This window comes from Antedon mediterranea, chromosome 5 (genome assembly GCF_964355755.1).
Source record: "Antedon mediterranea chromosome 5, ecAntMedi1.1, whole genome shotgun sequence".
Classification (NCBI taxonomy): Eukaryota; Metazoa; Echinodermata; class Crinoidea; order Comatulida; family Antedonidae; genus Antedon; species Antedon mediterranea.
In genome coordinates this window covers 261,372-284,586 of record NC_092674.1, presented here as the reverse complement: position 1 = coordinate 284,586, position 23,215 = coordinate 261,372, and the positions used below count along the sequence as shown (strand labels likewise).

Sequence of the window (23,215 nt, the reverse complement as noted above, 5' to 3'; positions counted from 1 at the left end):
GTATAATTACACAGCTAGTATTTACACCCAAATTAGTTAAGTATAATTACACAACTAGTATTTACACCCAAATTAGTTAAGTATAATTACACAACTAGTATTTACACCCAAATTAGTTAAGTATAATTACACAGCTAGTATTTACACCCAAATTAGTTAAGTATAATTACACAACTAGTATTTACACCCAAATTAGTTAAGTATAATTACACAACTAGTATTTACACCCAAATTAGTTAAGTATAATTACACAGCTAGTATTTACACCCAAATTAGTTAAGTATAATTACACAACTAGTATTTACACCCAAATTAGTTAAGTATAATTACACAACTAGTATTTACACCCAAATTAGTTAAGTATAATTACACAGCTAGTATTTACACCCAAATTAGTTAAGTATAATTACACAACTAGTATTTACACCCAAATTAGTTAAGTATAATTACACAGCTAGTATTTACACCCAAATTAGTTAAGTATAATTACACAACTAGTATTTACACTCAAATTAGTTAAGTATAATTACACAGCTAGTATTTACACCCAAATTAGTTAAGTATAATTACACAGCTAGTATTTACACCCAAATTAGTTAAGTATAATTACACAACTAGTATTTACACCCAAATTAGTTAAGTATAATTACACAGCTAGTATTTACACCCAAATTAGTTAAGTATAATTACACAACTAGTATTTACACCCAAATTAGTTAAGTATAATTACACAGCTAGTATTTACACCCAAATTAGTTAAGTATAATTACACAACTAGTATTTACACCCAAATTAGTTAAGTATAATTACACAGCTAGTATTTACACCCAAATTAGTTAAGTATAATTACACAACTAGTATTTACACCCAAATTAGTTAAGTATAATTACACAGCTAGTATTTACACCCAAATTAGTTAAGTATAATTACACAACTAGTATTTACACTCAAATTAGTTAAGTATAATTACACAGCTAGTATTTACACCCAAATTAGTTAAGTATAATTACACAGCTAGTATTTACACCCAAATTAGTTAAGTATAATTACACAACTAGTATTTACACCCAAATTAGTTAAGTATAATTACACAGCTAGTATTTACACCCAAATTAGTTAAGTATAATTACACAACTAGTATTTACACCCAAATTAGTTAAGTATAATTACACAGCTAGTATTTACACCCAAATTAGTTAAGTATAATTACACAACTAGTATTTACACCCAAATTAGTTAAGTATAATTACACAGCTAGTATTTACACCCAAATTAGTTAAGTATAATTACACAACTAGTATTTACACCCAAATTAGTTAAGTATAATTACACAACTAGTATTTACAGTAGTTCCTATACCTACAGTATAAGCATTCTGGAAATCACTGAATAATCATTAATAATAATTTTAATTTGTAAAGATTGTTGGAGAGGTGACTGTACACATGAGGGCATGTTAATTAATATCCAAACTTAGTGCATGTTTTCCATTTCAAAATCATCAATTACAGGAATTTGGCTATATTGTCATATACATGGCTCATTATCTTCATTAATCTGTCGTCGATATTTTGTATTTGTACTTCTTATTGCTTTAAACGCCAACAGTGCAATAATTACTAAAACAAGCACTGACACACCAACTGCTACTGGGATTAAGTAACCTATAAAACAAAAACAAAATAATATAAAAAATACATTTAACTTGATTATTATATAAAAATATCAAGATGCATCATTGACAAAAATGCTAACATGTCAGTATCTATATAACAGGGTATTTCCTGGTTTATTTTATTTTCCTCTTTCTACGCTTCAGTAAGCAACTTATTATTTTAATGTGTCGCTATACAAATCACTTTTTTTGTTATCTAAATTTCTATTAAAAATTCGAACTGACCCATTTGATCGGTTGATGACAACTGGCAAGCCTTTTTAATATCACCAGGTAATATGTCTTTGGTTAAAGCCTTAAAGTCATTAAAACTACAAGTTATGTTGCATCCTGGGATAGATAGGTCATATGGTTCTGTTGTAGAATCATTCCTGTACCATATCTTTACATAAGGCTCCCTGCGGGAAAAAAAGTATTTTTAGTAGATAAAACAACATTGTAACATCACAATCTGGAAATAGGTCTTTAAATCTACAAACAAAAGATGATTGAGGTGCTTATTTTCAGCTTCATTTTAATCAGTAAACTTTTAAGCCTTTTTTGTGATACTATTGACACAGTGGTTTCTACATAAAATGAAAATGTTGATCTCTTGTCATTAAACAGTTGATTTAGGTTTATCTATAGATTTGTAATGCAAACATACATACATTTTGCTGTTTTTCCAAAGTTCAACACCAACACAGGTAGCATATGGCGGTTGGAATCCATTATATATTTGTAGTGCAGATAAGAATGCAGCTAATGTTGTGTCATGCTAAAAAAAAATATATTAGAAAATCAAGAAAAATACACAATAATACTGTAGCCAACAGGAAAGACACTTTGACATCACATTAATAAAATATTTATGATTATGAAATCCCCAAACAAAACTATAAAGAAAATATGTCTTATTAAACTATGTAACTTATAAAATACAATACTAAGTATTACTAATTTCAGGTTATGAGGAGCTGGAAGAGGCCACAGAGAGTAAAGTATTTTGATATGTATGGGAGGTCACATACTGTAAATTGGATTTACTAACCATTATGGTCTATGGCAATTTTGATAAATAATATTTGTTCTTACTGCTGAATACATATAAAACTTCATTTTACTATCTTCATCTTTAGTCTTATTATTCATATTTTCAGTCATCAGTTGTACTAAATTACCTGAAAAAAGTACAAATGAATAATGATTAGGGTTAGGTGGATTATTCCATTCTAAGTATAGGGGGAGGCCTAACCCTAACCCTACTATCTTCATCTTTAGTCTTATTATTCATATTTTCAGTCATCAGTTGTACTAAATTACCTGAAAAAGTACAAATGAATAATGATTAGAAGTTGTCTAAAAAGAAGGAGTGGTGGTTTGTTGATTTGCAATGTGAAATTTAAACTGGATTTTTAAAAACATATGTATCTAATAGTACCTCCTTTTAACTTCCCAATATCTTTGCCTTTGAATAGATTTGCCATACCAATATCTGCCAAATGAGTAATGTTGGTAAACACTCCATCTGTAAGCCAACCAGGCTCAGTTAAATTATTCATTCTCTACAGTAAAAAATATCTTGTGAAGTTCATTTAAAAAGTTCAGTAACATTAAATAAAATAATCGAGAGATAGGAAAAAAGAAAACAAGACAGACAAATAAACAAATGAAACTGAAACCACAGTTCTGTTATTTATAGTTATACAAGAATTATTATGCAGTATTTATAATTAACAAGCAACAATCAGATTTATTAATAATGCATATACTGTAATTACAAAGAGAAAACAGTATAAATAAAATAATATACAATAAACTCAGAATACAGAAGGATTTGATGTGTATCTCTCACCTCCACAAACACTGGGTCATATAGATGCCATATTTTACAATAAACTCAGAATAGAGAATGATTTGATGTGTATCTCTTACCTCCACAAACACTGGGTCATATAGATGCCATATTTCCGATATTTTAAGAGTTTTATTATATCCAGCATTTTTTGATACATTCTCCAGAAATTTCTGAATACAAGTGTATACTAGAGTGTTAGTACAGTTGGCGTAGGAAAGTAGTTCATATTTACAGTATGTAGTACATATTAAAATTGAAACATAGATAATGAGCAGTTTAATATTAAAATATTAGGTTTTATACCTTATTATCTTCATTCAGTTTCTTAACCTCTGGGCTGTTGAGTACATCTTCATAGAGTTTATTATATAATGGACAGTTTACCCCATCTGTTCTTAGTACCTACACATTAAATTGAATTGAATGTCTTGATAGATCATTACATTAAAAAAAACGATGAATGAATGTATTGAGTAGCACAAATTAAAAAACAAAATTAATTACATAATCCTCTGATATCGGCACATCATGAACAGGTATTGGTTGCCATGGTAGTTCCGGATTCCATTTTTGATGTCCAACTGGAGGATAAAGTCCAGCAAGATTACATTGGGCAGACATAAGTGTGCGGTCAACATCAGTGCTACGCACTACAAACTGTGATCGCTTGTAGGTTTCATTCAGAAAATCATCATATCTGGTGCGAAGGAACTTGCCTAGATCATACTGCCGATTCATACCAATCTATAAGAAGAGAAGATGAGCTTGTAATCATTTTAATTGTGAAGAAAGCTTTTCAGTGCTTGCTGTTGCTATTCTGATCAGCGAAAAAACTGGAGGAATTGAGTCTAAATTCTGAAAGTATCGTTTACCTGTGTAAGTTGACCAAAACCCTGCGGCCAATAATCCTCCTTGTATTTATCGTTTGGATATGCACATGTAGGTGATCTGTCTCCATGTCGATATAACTGAAAAATTTAATAAAAAATGGATTTTTTAAATTTTAGTAAATAAAAAAAAATTCAATATTGAAATATATATGCTGTTAGATGGAATGAATCAGATGGCCTGGGGCCTCCTACACTAGCTACAGTAAATTAAGACCACCTCTCTAGGCCTACCTTTACTCTCTACAACATGTCAACAGTAAGCAATCGGCATCCGCTAAACAATCAGACTAGGCCTATGCCAAGCCTAGCTAGCTATTCATGAGAGAAGAATAGGCTGATCAGACTGAGGCTAAAATACTCAATTAGCAAACCTAGTAGCTGCCGAGACAACTTACCACATTCACCAGCAGTAGTTTATCATCACTTTTACCATAAACAATATTCCATCTAGAATATAAAAGGGCTGAAAATAATAATCTTAGCACCAACATTTCACGATCGATCTCTTGACTTCCTTATTCACACGCGATCCGCATCCGACAAAAAAAACATTAAGTGATTTTACCTTTTATGGAATAGAATCTCCCGTGTAGTATGGCACTCCAGAACGGTAATAAATTACGGAATAGGTAATCAAAAAGAGTCGTTATCTAGCGGCCGTCACTTAAATAATTAGATTGGTAGTCGCCGCTTAATTATCTGGCGGCCGCCACTACTATTCCTCAACAACAACCAGTATAAATTGTCAATTATACAAAATATGATATTTTCATTTGCATTTTTACCAAAAATCATACTTTTATTAGAGCAAACTCCACTGAACAGACAGTAGTAAAAAAGGTATTTCATTATATTATATTATTTTAAAATATGCAATGATATCGTTTTCCGTTAGCTGTTCACTATTACAATAATTTTACATCGTATTATTATACCGGGAGCTCCTGTTTGATTTACTTCTGTAAAGCACTCTTACCACATGTCAAATTTGCATACGGTAGGCTACATCTCAATACAGCATTCATCATACTTTCAACACGCTGTCTCAGAACCAATGTTTTTATAGCTCTACTTTTGTTGTTTTGTATTGTTTTATTTTACTATTTATTTTTTCATTGCCTAATCTTACTAGCCTATACATATTGTATCTATATTGTCCCAAAACTACAAACTGAATGTCTTTACAACATTTGTATTTATTTGAATATTTTATTTTCTTACAATGAATTGTATTTTATGTAATAATGTCCATGGCTCAGACCTATTAAAATGCACTGCTTGTAATTCTATGGCTCATAAAATATGTATACATAGGTCTGAAGTAAATTCATGGATCTGCCTCTCTTGCACTGGAAACTTATTTCCTTTTAATTCAATAGTTGACAATGATGAATTCTTACATGTTTTAAAGCATTTCTCACTTGACCACGATATTGAATACGATCGGATCAACTCTCTTATTTTAAATCCATTTGATATCAGTATGAATGGTCGTATTGATAATGACGAATATGCTACTTTACATGAACCATGTAATTATGACCACATTGATAATTTTAACTCTAAATATAATAATATTGTTTCTTCTTTCAGTTTATTTCATCTAAATGCACGTAGTCTCGTTAAACACTTTAGTGAAGTAACTGATTATTTAAAATCCATTAGTCATGATTTCTCTGCCTTAGGCCTATGTTTTTCTGAAACCTTTTTCAACTCCAATAAAACAAATTTTTCTTTTTATAACATTGAGGGCTACAAACTGATTGAGTTATCTAGAAAAACCAGAACAGGAGGGGGTGTAGCCATATACCTGGATCAGAGATCACAACACAACGACCGATCCGATCTTTCATCTCTTATTTCTCAAGAATCCGAATCCATTTTTATTGAAATCAATGCCAAACCGAAAAACATCATTCTTGGTCTTGTTTATCGTATGCCTGAGTTATCGGTGACCTCATTTAACATCAATATCTCCCTTATTCTCGACATCGTTAATAATGAAAATAAAACAGCGTACATCTGCGGGGATTTCAATATAGACCTGTTAAAATGCAATACTCATAATAGCACGTCCCAATTCCTTAACGCAATGCTTAATAACAACTTCTTCCCTTTAATTACTAAACCTACACGAATAACTACAAAAACGACAACCTTGATTGATAATATTTTCTCTAATAATACATATGACAAAATTTCTACCGGCATCACTTACTCAGATATTTCTGACCATTTTCCTGTTTTTTCTTTAACCCATCAAAATCAATATTCCCAGCCACCTAACTCCAATAGCAATAAGTTCATCCTCCTACAAAAAATTGACGATGAATCTATATCATCCTTATCTGCTGACCTCCTAAATACAGACTGGTCCGATATATATGCGAATAATGACAATCCCAATCGTGCCTATCAATTGTTTAATAACAAGTTAACCAGTCTGTACAATTCCAGTATTAAAACTACACGTATTAAACGTAATTTTCGCAAAGAGCGTAAACCATGGATCACTGTCGGTCTGATTAAATCAATTGGTACCAGAAATAAGCTCTATACTGCCTACCTCAAATCTAAGAAACAGACCGATAAGGACAAATACATAAAATATAGAAACAAACTAACTAATTTACTTCGCATAGCAAATAAAGAGTAGGGGCCTATTATGCCTCAAAATTCAACCAGTATACCAACAATATTCATAAGACCTGGCGAACAATCAATGGAATCTTAGGTAAAAATAAAAAACAAAACCAACCCTCTCACTTTTTTAAAAACAATTGTAAAATTACTAATCCCGGACTTATTGCTGAACAATTTAATGATTATTTTATTAATATTGGGAACAACCTTGCGCAAAGTATTTCATATAATGGCAACTCAAATTTTAAATCATTTCTTAATCATTCCTTTATTTCAAACTCTCTATATTTAACTCCAATAACGGAAACTGAAATTGTTGATATAATCTTAAAACTTAGGGACAATAAGAGTCCAGGATCTGATGGATTTTCCAATCAAGTTATTAAAAACATCATAAACTTTATATCCAAGCCTTAGTCCATATTTTTAACCTATCATTTCAAACTGGAATTTTTCCAGACCTTTTAAAAATTGCCAAAGTAATTCCTATTTTCAAAAAAGGCGATCCCCATTACTTTGAAAATTACAGACCGATTTCCCTGCTGCCTTGCCTGTCCAAGGTTTTAGAACGCCTAATCTACAACAGACTTTATAGGCCTACTTTTTTTTTTCTAAATACGATATCCTCTTTAAGCATCAGTACGGTTTTAGAAAAGCTTTTTCCACTGACCCTGCAATAACTGATCTCTATGATAAACTGACTTCTGCAGCACTTTCAAACAATGAACACACCGTTGGTATTTTTCTTGACTTGAGTAAGGCCTTTGACACTATCAATCATAAGATACTTCTTCACAAACTTTAGCACTATGGTGTCAGAGGCCTTCCTCTTAAACTCTTAAAAAGCTACCTTATCCGCAAGGCTCCATACTCGGTGTCCCTTATTATTTCTAACATATATAAACGATCTCCCCAACTGTTCCAAATTACTCAAATTTATACTTTATGCGGATGACACTAATATTATTTATTCTCATAAAAATGATCAAATTTTAGTTAATACAATTAATAGTGAATTACGCAAAGTTTCTGATTGGTTCCAAATCAATAAATTATCGCTAAATGAATCCAAATCAAATTATATTATATTTAAACATAAAAACAAAAAATCCATCTCTCAAAACTTAAAAGTTTTAATTAATGACAAGGTAATCACACGTGTTGAGGAAACCAAATTTCTTGGCGTCTCCATTGACTCAAAATTATCTTGGAAACATCATATCAATACAATCTGCAACACAATTGCGAGAAACACTGGTATGATGAACAAATTAAAGTACACACTTCCATCAAACATTTTATTTAAGTTATATAATACTTTAATTCTTCCGTACATATCATACTGCAACATTGCCTGGGCCGTTACACTTGGCAAGTTCAGCACTTTATGCCCCTGGACTAGTTTCGAAACTACCAATATTGACCGAATTTTTAAATTGCAAAAACGTGCAATCCGAATCTGTTCAGGGGCATCATTCAGATCTCATTCAAAACACCTATTTTTTAACTTCAAATCTCTCAACGTCTTTGATGTTAATAAACTTCAAACTGCATTATTCATGTACCGACTTACAAATAATCTACTTCCGACCCACATATGTTCACTCTTTACTAAACCTTCTGATAACCATACACATTTTACCCGTTTTTCCAATACTAATGTATACACTGTTAAAAACTGCGACTCGCACATTAGACGTCATTCAATACTTTATACCGGACCTAAACTTTGGGAAAGTCTTTCACATTCACTGATAAAGAAACCTTCACTTTTTAGTTTTAAAATTACATATAAGCAATCTCTAATCCAAGCATATGATGAATAAGGTGTTATGATTATTTTTAATTATGTTAATTTATTGTTATTCTATTTTTTATATATTATATTTTAATCACAACTATTACTGATATTTGTTATTCTCTAATTATTACTAGGCATTTTGTACAGCAAATATCAATATTTCATGTGCTGTTTTTGTCATGTACCGTAACTGCAGTCTTGTTAGGGGGTCAAGCTTAAAGTACCATACTTATTTGACATCCTTTCACACTTCTTTGTTGTACAAGTTTCTCTATATATTTTGTTTAAATTAGTTTGATTACCTTAATGTTTCACATTGTATTATTTTTGAAGTGTGAAAAAAAAAAAAAAAAAAAAAAAAAAAAAAAAAAAAAAAAAATTCAATTTTACTGGTAAAATACATATATATTATTGTCACTGTAAAATTGTTAATTTTCTAGCCGGGTTACTTCAGTATGTAATAAGAATTACTACATTATAATAACGATATAATATCAATAAAGCAAACAAACAAGTTTATAATGAATATTTGCAAGTAGCATATTTATTAATAATATTAATGTACAGTATTAAAAAGTGTAGGTATATTTTCCAGCATGCAATAGTTTCAGGTACAAACTCATCAGTGACTTGATTGAGTACCATCACCTTCATTGACTTCATTGCGGAATATAAAAGTGATTGAATCGCTTTGGAGACATGGATCCTAAAATAAATATAAGCAATTGAGTTAATTTATATATTAACCAAGTAAAATACATGTATAGACATTTAGTAATTACACTTATAACACACCTTATTTATAGAGCCTTTAGATACTGGAATGTGCTGCCATTTAAGTAGTTCATCCATTGATATGCTTCGAGGAGTTGACTTGTCACCCAATTGACATCGTCGTCTTGGAGCTTCAACAGTAGAATTTAGTTGCTTGTGTGAAGAACAGCTACAGGTCAAGAGGTCATGGGTTACACATGCGGAGTCTGTGTGTAGTGTAAACAGATCCTATAAGTGAAAAAAGGCAGAAACAGTTCAAACTAATATTATTTAAAATTCATTCTCATATCTTGCAAGAAAACTACAATAGCTGATTGAATTATGGATATTATTATTAATATTATACTCTAGTAACTAGAACAGACGTGTCCAGAACATGGTTTTAGTGTTACCTTAAGTTCTTCAGTTGAGAACACAGTCTTAGTATTAATGTTAGCATCTACAATAGCTCCACTAAGTCCTTGCTTGCTTATCTGTCGCTGGTAAATTTTCTCTTCTATTGTACCCTGTGATACAAAACAATGTAATTATGTAAATTATTTTGTGTATTATGCTGTAATAAATTACTTTTAGTAGTAGAAAAAAAATGCAAAAAAAATAGTTTGGAAAACCTAATTTAACAAAAAAACAACATTCATACTGTAGTCAAGAGTCTGTAAATATGCACTTTTTTCATTTGTCCATCTCGCCATATTCTAGCCATAGCCTACAAAACAAACATAATGTATAAATACATACATGTATATAATCACAGCATTATGGTTAACTGCAATACAAAACGACCAGTATGGAAAGCCAAACCCGCCAAAAATACATAATACATACCATCCACCAATAATTAATTCGTACAAAATTCAAACCATCCAATATTATCTCATGCAGTTCAATGAAAACTTAAACCATTCACCTAGTATCTACACCATCCAATACAATGTGTAACCATCTACCACTAGCCCAAACGACAATACGCCGAACAAACTACCCATAACACAAACCATCTAAAGAATGTTGAGCCCAGGCAGCAATAATTGAATTAATCTAACGTTAATACAAGTATATATTAGCCAACTCATTTATCAACATTTCATGTAGTTCATGAACATTTCAAACAAAGCATCTTAATTATAGTTCATCGAATTCTAATTCTAATACATTGCCTGTTTTATACACCGTTCGTCTGTTCAACAGTTTAAACAACTGTTTTGCACACGATACGCCCGTTCGTGAGTTCAAACCATGATATTTGAAGCATCGACTTTCCAAACAGCGATTTTTCGCACCGAACGTATTTTCTTGAGTTAAAGTGGTTGCATTTCAATCACTTACTTTTGATTGGCCAGTATTACACACCGTTCGCTTGTTCGTGATTTCAAACCATGATATTTGAAGCATCGACTTTCCAAACGGCGATTTTTCGCACCGAACGTATTTTCTTGAGTTAAAGTGGTTGCATTTCAATCACCTACTTTCGATTGGCCAGTATTACACACCGTTCGCTTGTTCGTGATTTCATGTGATAACATTTCATTCGACAACTTTTCAAACGTTAGCTTTTGGCTCCGCTTACGTATATATCAGTTGATATACTATTTTTTAATTTTCATACTTTCCATACATCAGTTTTGTACATCATTCGCATTTACGCATGTAAAGTGTAGATATTCCACTCGACAAGTTTTAAAAGGTAGTTTTTTTTTTTATTGTTTAATTGTAACTGTTGGCGCCGATTTTATATTGGGGGGGGGGGGAGGTGTTCGGTACTGAATGTGAACAGTACACATTTTTAAATATGGTACCTCTACATGTCCGGAAATTACACTCTCTCAAAAAAGGGGTTTTTTTTCCGTAGTGTGTAATATTAAATCAACCACAACCACAACCATAAGATGAGAACATTTTAGGAACAATGGACATGTTATGCCCTGAAATTGTACTCATTAAAAATATTCCAGCTAGAATAAAATGTATAGTCCCCTCTCATATTCCCAAAAGTCTTTAACATGGCGTATGTTCCTATTGCTATTGCTTTGCAAGAAATCTGTCAAACACTTGAACAGTATGTGAATGGTAACATTGATAGACATCTATTAATGCCACTCCCAATGCGACTGGAGGTTATTATCGAAACGATAATCTAATCGGGCATGACGATATCCGGTTAGAGGTAATCGATAATCTTGTAGCGAGTAAAAGAGCGATAGAAGAAGTCATTGGCCCAGGCCAGGTAGGAGACGAACATACGCCCACCACGGACTCTGCCATGATTCACACTGGCAGACCAGGACGGGCAAGATTTGTGATCGGGCGTAGAAAATGTTCTCATCTTATGGTTGTGGTTGTGGTTGATTTAATATTACACAATACGGAAAAAAACCCCCTTTTTTGAGAGAGTGTAATTTCCGGACATGTAGAGGTACCATATTTAAAAATGTGTACTGTTCACATTCAGTACCGAACACCTCCCCCCCCCCCCCCAATATAAAATCGGCGCCAACAGTTAAAATTAAACAATAAAAAAAAAACTACCGTTTTAAAACTTGTCGAGTGGAATATCTACACTTTACATGCGTAAATGCGAATGATGTACAAAACTGATGTATGGAAAGTGTGAACATTAAAAAATAGTATATCAACTGATATATACGTAAGCGGAGCCAAAAGCTAACGTTTGAAAAGTTGTCGCATGAAATGTTATCACATGAAATCACGAACAAGCGAACGGTGTGTACTACTGGCCAATCGAAAGTAGGTGATTGAAATGCAACCACTTTAACTCAAGAAAATACGTTCGGTGCGAAAAATCGCCGTTTGGAAAGTCGATGCTTCAAATATCATGGTTTGAAATCACGAACAAGCGAACGGTGTGTAATACTGGCCAATCAAAAGTAAGTGATTGAAATGCAACCACTTTAACTCAAGAAAATACGTTCGGTGCGAAAAATCGCTGTTTGGAAAGTCGATGCTTCAAATATCATGGTTTGAACTCACGAACGGGCGTATCGTGTGCAAAACAGTTGTTTAAACTGTTGAACAGACGAACGGTGTATAAAACAGGCAATGTATTAGAATTAGAATTCGATGAACTATAATTAAGATGCTTTGTTTGAAATGTTCATGAACTACATGAAATGTTGATAAATGAGTTGGCTAATATATACTTGTATTAACGTTAGATTAATTCAATTATTGCTGCCTGGGCTCAACATTCTTTAGATGGTTTGTGTTATGGGTAGTTTGTTCGGCGTATTGTCGTTTGGGCTAGTGGTAGATGGTCACACATTGTATTGGATGGTGTAGATACTAGGTGAATGGTTTAAGTTTTCATTGAACTGCATGAGATAATATTGGATGGTTTGAATTTTGTACGAATTAATTATTGGTGGATGGTATGTATTATGTATTTTTGGCGGGTTTGGCTTTCCATAGACCAGTGTATATATACAACTGTTAACTGTTGTTATTACATGTATATAATCAAGGCCTATAAGGTTAACTGCAATAATACCTGAAGATCATTGGCTGGATTCCAATCGACGTCATACAGAACGAGGCGTGAAGCACCAATCAGATTTAAACCAACACCTCCTGCTTTGGAACTTAACAGAAATACAACTGCAAAAAAGATAATATGTGTTTATTTAAAAATAAATATACCATAAGAAAACTGTTTATTTAATGCACCTAATTTGTCAACAACTGAATTCATTTTGATGAACTTACAATCATTGGAATAAGAGGAGTTAAAATGTTCAACAATATTTTGTCTTTTTGCTGTTGGTGTGCTGCCATCTAAACGACAAAAGTTGTAATTAGCAGAGTCACAAAGACGCTGTAAAAGATCTAATGTCTGAAAAACAAAAGACATTTAGTGGGAGTTAAGAGTAGAAATAGTACAAGTTAAGATATATTTTATATAACAGGGAATGATAATATATTTGTGAGGCTCTTAAGGCCGCCCATACTTGTCATGTAGAGAGTTCTTATTGTGGAGGTAACGGTTGAACAACGTGCGGAGCTGACCACCATGTTGTTTTATTTGAAAGTTATTTAAAGTCACCAAAGTTATCACATATCTTTGTGTGTCGTCTTTACTAAGTATTATACAATACTGTAACTATCAGCTACAGTATATCAGTAATTGACATTGATGCCAAAGCACTGAGTATGTCTCAGTAGTTTCATAGTTAATATTCAATCCATAGAGACAGGTACTAATATTAAAATTATACTAAAGATACTTCTTTGTGAATACCTGAGTATAAGCAGACACAACTACAACTTTTGATGCAGGCTCATTTTGATGGACTGAATGCAGCAGTTGTGAAAGAACCTTTAACTTCCCACTATATTCAACACTGAAGTTTTCACTTGTAAAGACGTCTGGATAGAGACTAGCAAGTCCTTGGTATAGACGTGTCTAACAAAATTTAAAAAATAATTAAGACCTTACAATCTGTGAAATATAACAGGTTTTATTGAAATAAATTGATTTGTTTACTTTCTATTAAATGCAAATATCATACCGAATTATCATCATGTATACTACTGTCTGCTTCTAAGCAGGCTGGTAATAGAAGACTAGGTTCACTGCATAACTTTTTGATAGCTGAAATACACATAAGATGTAATGCACCATTGGAAAATCCTGTTAGACATTCCTTAAGAATACACGACTTAAGTATAGACTCATAGAGTTGAAGTTGGAGGTTAGATGGTTGACAAAATACGACATTCTCAACTGAAAGATTAAAAGATAAAGATTAATGTACAGTAATGGTACAGTTCCAAACTAGCTAGAGGCTTATGCTTATAATCTGGCCGGCATCATTCACTAAATCACAAGAATTCATAATGCTAATGTTTCCACAATTGATCTATCACTTTTAATGATGCATAGTTTTAAAGAAATGGTATGTAATTTAAACATTACCTTTAGGAGGTAAATGTATATTAATAACATCTTGAGATCTTCTCAACACAAACTGTTTTGTTATTCTTGACAGCTGTTAAAAAATAAATACATTAATCTAATAAATGTATTCAATAGTGAAAATAATCAACAAACTATTCATTAACAATACAAACATAAGTAAACAAAATAAGTAAACAAAATAAGTAAACAAAATAAGTAAACAAAATAAGTAAACAAAATAAGTAAACAAAATAAGTATATAAACCATCTTTGTTTTTTATCAGATTTTTAAAGTCAACAAAGAACTGACATGATTACCTCTGCTGCTCGTGTCGCACCTAGCTGCTTGTCCTCTTCAGTTGCGTCAGGCTGACGAGACCTTACAATTGGCACTTCATACACATGATGGAATGATGAACTGGAGCCTAGAATAATGAATCAATCCAAGAATATAGTAAATAGTGCAACTTTTAAGGCATTTGTGTAGGTTTTGTTGAAGATATAATGGTTAAATTACCCAATATTCCAGGGTTGCAGAATTCAATAAGATATAATGGTTAAATTACCTAATATTCCAGGGTTGCAGAATTCAATAAGATATAATGGTTAAATTACCCAATATTCCAGGGTTGCAGAATTCAATAAGATATAATGGTTAAATTACCCAATATTCCAGGGTTGCAGAATTCAATAAGATATAATGGTTAAATTACCCAATATTTCAGGGTTGCAGAATTCAATAAGATATAATGGTTAAATTACCCAATATTCCAGGGTTGCAGAATTCAATAAGATATAATGGTTAAATTACCCAATATTCCAGGGTTGCAGAATTCAATAAGATATAATGGTTAAATTACCAAATATTCCAGGGTTGCAGAATTCAATAAGATATAATGGTTAAATTACCCAATATTCCAGGGTTGCAGAATTCAATAGGATATAATGGTTAAATTACCCAATATTCCAGGGTTGCAGAATTCAATAAGATATAATGGTTAAATTACCTAATATTCCAGGGTTGCAGAATTCAATAAGATATAATGGTTAAATTACCTAATATCCCAGGGTTGCAGAATTCAATAAGATATAATGGTTAAATTACCTAATATTCCAGGGTTGCAGAATTCAATAAGATATAATGGTTAAATTACCCAATATTCCAGGGTTGCAGAATTCAATAAGATATAATGGTTAAATTACCTAATATTCCAGGGTTGCAGAATTCAATAAGATATAATGGTTAAATTACCCAATATTCCAGGGTTGCAGAATTCAATAAGATACAATGGTTAAATTACCTAATATTCCAGGGTTGCAGAATTCAATAAGATACAATGGTTAAATTACCTAATATTCCAGGGTTGCAGAATTCAATAAGATATAATGGTTAAATTACCCAATATTCCAGGATTGCAGAATTCAATAAGATATAATGGTTAAATTACCTAATATTCCAGGATTGCAGAATTCAATAAGATATAATGGTTAAATTACCTAATATTCCAGGGTTGCAGAATTCAATAAGATATAATGGTTAAATTACCTAATATTCCAGGGTTGCAGAATTCAATAAGATATAATGGTTAAATTACCTAATATTCCAGGGTTGCAGAATTCAATAAGATATAATATAATGGTTAAATTACCTAATATTCCAGGGTTGCAGAATTCAATAAGATATAATGGTTAAATTACCTAATATTCCAGGGTTGCAGAATTCAATAAGATATAATGGTTAAATTACCCAATATTCCAGGGTTGCAGAATTCAATAAGATATAATGGTTAAATTACCTAATATTCCAGGGTTGCAGAATTCAATAAGATATAATGGTTAAATTACCCAATATTCCAGGGTTGCAGAATTCAATAAGATAATGGATAAATTACCTAATATTCCAGGGTTGCAGAATTCAATAAGATATAATGGTTAAATTACCTAATATTCCAGGGTTGCAGAATTCAATAAGATATAATGGTTAAATTACCCAATATTCCAGGGTTGCAGAATTCAATAAGATATAATGGTTAAATTACCCAATATTCCAGGGTTGCAGAATTCAATAAGATATAATGGTTAAATTACCCAATATTCCAGGGTTGCAGAATTCAATAAGATATAATGGTTAAATTACCCAATATTCCAGGGTTGCAGAATTCAATCAGATATAATGGTTAAATTACCCAATATTCCAGGGTTGCAGAATTCAATAAGATATAATGGTTAAATTACCCAATATTCCAGGGTTGCAGAATTCAATAAGATATAATGGTTAAATTACCCAATATTCCAGGGTTGCAGAATTCAATAAGATATAATGGTTAAATTACCCAATATTCCAGGGTTGCAGAATTCAATAAGATATAATGGTTAAATTACCCAATATTCCAGGATTGCAGAATTCAATAAGATATAATGGTTAAATTACCCAATATTCCAGGATTGCAGAATTCAATAAGATATAATGGTTAAATTACCCAATATTCCAGGGTTGCAGAATTCAATAAGATATAATGGTTAAATTACCCAATATTCCAGGGTTGCAGAATTCAATAAGATATAATGGTTAAATTACCCAATATTCCAGGGTTGCAGAATTCAAAAAGATATAATGGTTAAATTACCTAATATTCCAGGGTTGCAGAATTCAATAAGATATAATGGTTAAATTACCAAATATTCCAGGGTTGCAGAATTCAATAAGATATAATGGTTAAATTACCCAATATTACAGGATTGCAGAATTCAATAAGATATAATGGTAAAATTACCCAATATTCCAGGATTGCAGAATTCAATAAGATATAATGGTTAAATTACCCAATATTCCAGGGTTGCAGAATTCAATAAGATATAATGGTTAAATTACCCAATATTCCAGGGTTGCAGAATTCAATAAGATATAATGGTTAAATTACCCAATATTCCAGGGTTGCAGAATTCAATAAGATATAATGGTTAAATTACCCAATATTCCAGGGTTGCAGAATTCAATAAGATATAATGGTTAAATTACCCAATATTCCAGGATTGCAGAATTCAATAAGATATAATGGTTAAATTACCCAATATTCCAGGATTGCAGAATTCAATAAGTGAGTAGAATTCTTGTAAATCATTCTGAAAATAAACAAATAGAGAGAGAATTGAACTACTTTATAGGATATACAATGTGTGCATACAGGTCAGATCTGTGCATATACAATGTGTGGATATACAATGTGTGCATACAGGTCAGATCTGTGCATATACAATGTGTGGATATACAATGTGTGCATACAGGTCAGATCTGTGCATATACAATGTGTGGATATACAATGTGTGCATACAGGTCAGATCTGTGCATATACAATGTGTGGATATACAATGTGTGCATACAGGTCAGATCTGTGCATATACAATGTGTGGATATACAATGTGTGCATACAGGTCAGATCTGTGCATTTACAATGTGTGGATATACAATGTGTGCATACAGGTCAGATCTGTGCATTTACAATGTGTGGATATACAATGTGTGCATACAGGTCAGATCTGTGCATATACAATGTGTGGATATACAATGTGTGCATACAGGTCAGATCTGTGCATATACAATGTGTGGATATACAATGTGTGCATACAGGTCAGATCTGTGCATTTACAATGTGTGGATATACAATGTGTGCATACAGGTCAGATCTGTGCATATACAATGTGTGCATACAGGTCAGATCTGTGCATATACAATGTGTGGATATACAATGTGTGCATACAGGTCAGATCTGTGCATATACAATGTGTGGATATACAATGTGTGCATACAGGTCAGATCTGTGCATATACAATGTGTGGATATACAATGTGTGCATACAGGTCAGATCTGTGCATATACAATGTGTGGATATACAATGTGTGCATACAGGTCAGATCTGTGCATATACAATGTGTGGATATACAATGTGTGCATACAGGTCAGATCTGTGCATTTACAATGTGTGGATATACAATGTGTGCATAGAGGTCAGATCTGTGCATATACAATGTGTGGATATACAATGTGTGCATACAGGTCAGATCTGTGCATATACAATGTGTGGATATACAATGTGTGCATACAGGTCCGATCTGTGCATATACAATGTGTGGATATACAATGTGTGCATACAGGTCAGATCTGTGCATATACAATGTGTGGATATACAATGTGTGCATACAGGTCAGATCTGTGCATATACAATGTGTGGATATACAATTTGTGCATACAGGTCAGATCTGTGCATATACAATGTGTGGATATACAATGTGTGCATACAGGTCAGATCTGTGCATATACAATGTGTGGATATACAATGTGTGCATACACGTCAGATCTGTGCATATACAATGTGTGGATATACAATGTGTGCATACACGTCAGATCTGTGCATATACAATGTGTGGATATACAATGTGTGCATACACGTCAGATCTGTGCATATACAATGTGTGGATATACAATGTGTGCATACAGGTCAGATCTGTGCATATACAATGTGTGGATATACAATGTGTGCATACAGGTCAGATCTGTGCATATACAATGTGTGGATATACAATGTGTGGATACAGGTCAGATCTGTGCATATACAATGTGTGGATATACAATGTGTGCATACAGGTCAGATCTGTGCATATACAATGTGTGCATATACAATGTGTGCATACAGGTCAGATCTGTGCATATACAATGTGTGGATATACAATGTGTGCATACAGGTCAGATCTGTGCATATACAATGTGTGGATATACAATGTGTGCATACAGGTCAGATCTGTGCATTTACAATGTGTGGATATACAATGTGTGCATACAGGTCAGATCTGTGCATATACAATGTGTGGATATACAATGTGTGCATACAGGTCAGATCTGTGCATTTACAATGTGTGGATATACAATGTGTGCATACAGGTCAGATCTGTGCATATACAATGTGTGGATATACAATGTGTGCATACAGGTCAGATCTGTGCATATACAATGTGTGGATATACAATGTGTGGATACAGGTCAGATCTGTGCATATACAATGTGTGGATATACAATGTGTGCATACAGGTCAGATCTGTGCTTATACAATGTGTGGATATACAATGTGTGGATACAGGTCAGATCTCTGCATATACAATGTGTGGATATACAATGTGTGCATACAGGTCAGATCTGTGCATATACAATGTGTGGATATACAATGTGTGGATATACAATGTGTGCATACAGGTCAGATCTGTGCATATACAATGTGTGGATACAGGTCAGATCTGTGCATATACAATGTGTGGATATACAATGTGTGCATACAGGTCAGATCTGTGCATTTACAATGTGTGGATATACAATGTGTGCATACACGTCAGATCTGTGCATATACAATGTGTGGATATACAATGTGTGCATACAGGTCAGATCTGTGCATATACAATGTGTGGATATACAATGTGTGCATACAGGTCAGATCTGTGCATATACAATGTGTGGATATACAATGTGTGCATACAGGTCAGATCTGTGCATATACAATGTGTGGATATACAATGTGTGGATACAGGTCAGATCTGTGCATATACAATGTGTGGATATACAATGTGTGCATACAGGTCAGATCTGTGCATATACAATGTGTGCATATACAATGTGTGCATATACAATGTGTGCATACAGGTCAGATCTGTGCATTTACAATGTGTGGATATACAATGTGTGCATACAGGTCAGATCTGTGCATATACAATGTGTGGATATACAATGTGTGCATACAGGTCAGATCTGTGCATATACAATGTGTGGATATACAATGTGTGCATACAGGTCAGATCTGTGCATATACAATGTGTGGATATACAATGTGTGCATACAGGTCAGATCTGTGCATATACAATGTGTGGATATACAATGTGTGCATACAGGTCAGATCTGTGCATTTACAATGTGTGGATATACAATGTGTGCATACAGGTCAGATCTGTGCATTTACAATGTGTGGATATACAATGTGTGCATACAGGTCAGATCTGTGCATATACAATGTGTGGATATACAATGTGTGCATACAGGTCAGATCTGTGCATATACAATGTGTGGATATACAATGTGTGGATATACAATGTGTGCATACAGGTCAGATCTGTGCATATACAATGTGTGCATACAGGTCAGATCTGTGCATTTACAATGTGTGGATATACAATGTGTGCATACAGGTCAGATCTGTGCATATACAATGTGTGGATATACAATGTGTGCATACAGGTCAGATCTGTGCATATACAATGTGTGCATATACAATGTGTGCATACAGGTCAGATCTGTGCATTTACAATGTGTGGATATACAATGTGTGCATACAGGTCAGATCTGTGCATTTACAATGTGTGCATATACAATGTGTGCATACAGGTCAGATCTGTGCATATACAATGTGTAGATATACAATGTGTGGATACAGGTCAGATCTGTGCATATACAATGTGTGCATACAGGTCAGATCTGTGCATATACAATGTGTGGATATACAATGTGTGCATACAGGTCAGATCTGTGCATATATATAATGTGTGGATATACAATGTGTGCATACAGGTCAGATCTGTGCATTTACAATGTGTGGATATACAATGTGTGCATACAGGTCAGATCTGTGCATATACAATGCGTGGATATACAATGTGTGCATACAGGTCAGATCTGTGCATATACAATGTGTGGATATACAATGTGTGGATACAGGTCAGATCTGTGCATATACAATGTGTGGATATACAATGTGTGCATACAGGTCAGATCTGTGCATATACAATTGAGTGCATATACTGTACCTGTATTGGAGTTCCAGTTAATAAGATTCTTCTTTTAACTTGTAAACTAGATAAGAACTGCAAAAAAATTCCTGTATAATTAGTTGTGTCTTGATGTTTTATCTCTGAAGATATGGAAATTTCCATTGAAGATCAATGGTGAATACGCAAATTTACCCCTTTTAAATTCATTACACTTTATGACATTATCTAAATAAAAAAAAAAACACAATATAAAGCAAATTGTCGATAGACCATATGACTATTTTCTTGATTCTAGTATAAGCATTGATTTTGTTGTGCAATGAAGTGACTGTCAGAGTGTGTGTATGAAAACATTACTCTTTATATTCTACTTACAGTAGTTGTTTTGATAGCAGTGTTTTTAAGTCTATGTCCCTCATCACAAATCATTATGTCAAATTTACAACGTTTAACATCCTCAAGTGAACGTACAAACATCTCATAGCTTATTATCATCACAGGGTAAATAGGAGAATGCAGAAATTCCTAAAATAAAAAGGTTATAAATAAAGCTTTGTCTGGATAATTTGCTTTCATTTAATTTTTTTGAATAATAAAACGTTTCTTTTCAAGGTTACCTGAACTTTCTTTTCCCCTGAAACAGCAAAAACTTTAATTCGCTCATCTCCGAGCCATTTTCGAAATTCTCTGCACCAATTCTAAAAAAAATATATATATTTAATTATCCTAAATAATATACTATTATATTTTCTATTCTGCAATCAATAAACAGTACAATGTATAAAGTTTTGTGTCTAGTACAAATAATATACTGTATGCTGTATATGCAGTAACTGAAAAGTACAGCAATAGCATATGCAAACATGTTTGGTCTTTAACCAACCTACTGTGGGAACACTCTTACCTTAACAAGACTTCCAGGGGTGATTATTAAAACTCTACGAAGCACTGGAGATCCACTGTAAGGGTTTTGTTTTAATAACGTCCTTAAAAATAAAACATATCAAGTCTTCTGTTAGTAGTGATTTTGGAATGATAATAAAACCTAGTTTATTTAATATTATATCATTACAAATGCTTATTATGTGAAAGACAGAAACACCTTACCATATTAAAGTTATACATTGCAAAGTTTTGCCCAAACCCATGTCATCTCTGTAAAAAATTAAAAGTCATTAATACAAATTATTTTCATTGTTCCTTCATTTTTATTGGATAAAAATAGTCAATAAAAACTAACGCCAGAATAGCTCCAGATCCTTGGTGTTTTCCCATTACACATTCATATAAGAAAACAACTCCTTGACGTTGATGTGGTCGGAGTTTCTTGCTCAGGTGCGGATCAACAACAACATCAACAGTGCCCTTAGTGCCTGCTGGATTATTCCATTGTTGTGTGGGTGAGGGAGAAGGAAGCACAAGTGCATCTGGCTTACTGGGGTCAAATAGCGGTAACAACTTGGCAGTCTGCAAAAAAATAAATAAATAAAAAATAAAATGCTTTATGACCTGCTACAAATGACTAAAGCTCTGTCCACACTATCAACCTATGTGACAAAAAAATGTGATGTCATATCACTACCATATTTGGGCACATCACACTCTTTTTGACAAACTAGATTAGTGTAGACAGAGCTTAATAGGAATACTGTACAAACTTTTACAGCACTTTTACCAACAGTCTATTAAATTTAATATCTAATCTGAATTGTACCTTAATATTTGAAGAGCATGCCTTTGTAGGCTTAATGAATCCTTTAACTGTTGCATGAGTTAAAGGAGCATGAGATTCAAAAGATGGTGCGACAGATGCTGCTGCATTAAAACAACGTCCCGAGTTCCAATCTTTTTTAGAAATTTTATTCATCACCTAAAAAGA

General features: G+C 32.8%; 2 protein-coding genes across 8 annotated transcripts in view; both read right to left on the bottom strand.

Moving 5' to 3' along the window:
• Positions 1 to 1,154: 1,154 nt before the first annotated feature.
• On the bottom strand, positions 1,155 to 4,936 carry LOC140049022 (prostatic acid phosphatase-like). Of its 2 annotated transcripts, XM_072093833.1 has the most exons (10): positions 4,798 to 4,936; positions 4,385 to 4,480; positions 4,017 to 4,256; positions 3,816 to 3,914; positions 3,590 to 3,682; positions 3,096 to 3,219; positions 2,750 to 2,835; positions 2,326 to 2,432; positions 1,901 to 2,073; positions 1,155 to 1,664 (listed from the first exon to the last, which is right to left on the bottom strand). In XM_072093833.1, the coding sequence occupies exons 1-10, from the start codon at positions 4,891 to 4,893 to the stop codon at positions 1,528 to 1,530; spliced, it is 1,251 nt and encodes a 416-aa protein (XP_071949934.1). In that variant the 5' UTR covers positions 4,894 to 4,936; the 3' UTR covers positions 1,155 to 1,527. The 2 variants fall into 2 exon arrangements, with proteins under 2 accessions (XP_071949934.1, XP_071949935.1); XM_072093834.1 differs by lacking the exon at positions 3,816 to 3,914.
• Positions 4,937 to 9,345: 4,409 nt separating this feature from the next.
• The window catches only part of LOC140049190 (DNA repair and recombination protein RAD54B-like), a 39,207-nt gene continuing 25,337 nt past the window's right edge, over positions 9,346 to 23,215 (bottom strand). For 3 of the 6 annotated variants that reach the window (XM_072094017.1, XM_072094019.1, XM_072094015.1), the window contains exons 6-23: positions 23,051 to 23,206; positions 22,577 to 22,803; positions 22,444 to 22,491; positions 22,241 to 22,322; positions 21,954 to 22,034; positions 21,712 to 21,861; positions 21,373 to 21,429; positions 17,601 to 17,655; positions 14,851 to 14,957; positions 14,551 to 14,623; positions 14,144 to 14,358; positions 13,873 to 14,037; positions 13,341 to 13,467; positions 13,126 to 13,232; positions 10,261 to 10,326; positions 10,013 to 10,126; positions 9,642 to 9,848; positions 9,347 to 9,552 (exon numbers count right to left, since the gene is read on the bottom strand). In XM_072094017.1, the coding sequence (XP_071950118.1) occupies positions 9,469 to 9,552; positions 9,642 to 9,848; positions 10,013 to 10,126; positions 10,261 to 10,326; positions 13,126 to 13,232; positions 13,341 to 13,467; positions 13,873 to 14,037; positions 14,144 to 14,358; positions 14,551 to 14,623; positions 14,851 to 14,957; positions 17,601 to 17,655; positions 21,373 to 21,429; positions 21,712 to 21,861; positions 21,954 to 22,034; positions 22,241 to 22,322; positions 22,444 to 22,491; positions 22,577 to 22,803; positions 23,051 to 23,206 (2,121 nt within the window). In that variant the 3' untranslated portion in view covers positions 9,347 to 9,468. Of the gene's footprint in view, positions 9,553 to 9,641; positions 9,849 to 10,012; positions 10,127 to 10,260; positions 10,327 to 13,125; positions 13,233 to 13,340; positions 13,468 to 13,872; positions 14,038 to 14,143; positions 14,359 to 14,550; positions 14,624 to 14,850; positions 14,958 to 17,600; positions 17,656 to 21,372; positions 21,430 to 21,711; positions 21,862 to 21,953; positions 22,035 to 22,240; positions 22,323 to 22,443; positions 22,492 to 22,576; positions 22,804 to 23,050; positions 23,207 to 23,215 lie in introns of those variants that run through there. The other 3 variants (XM_072094018.1, XM_072094020.1, XM_072094021.1) reach the window with 3 other exon arrangements.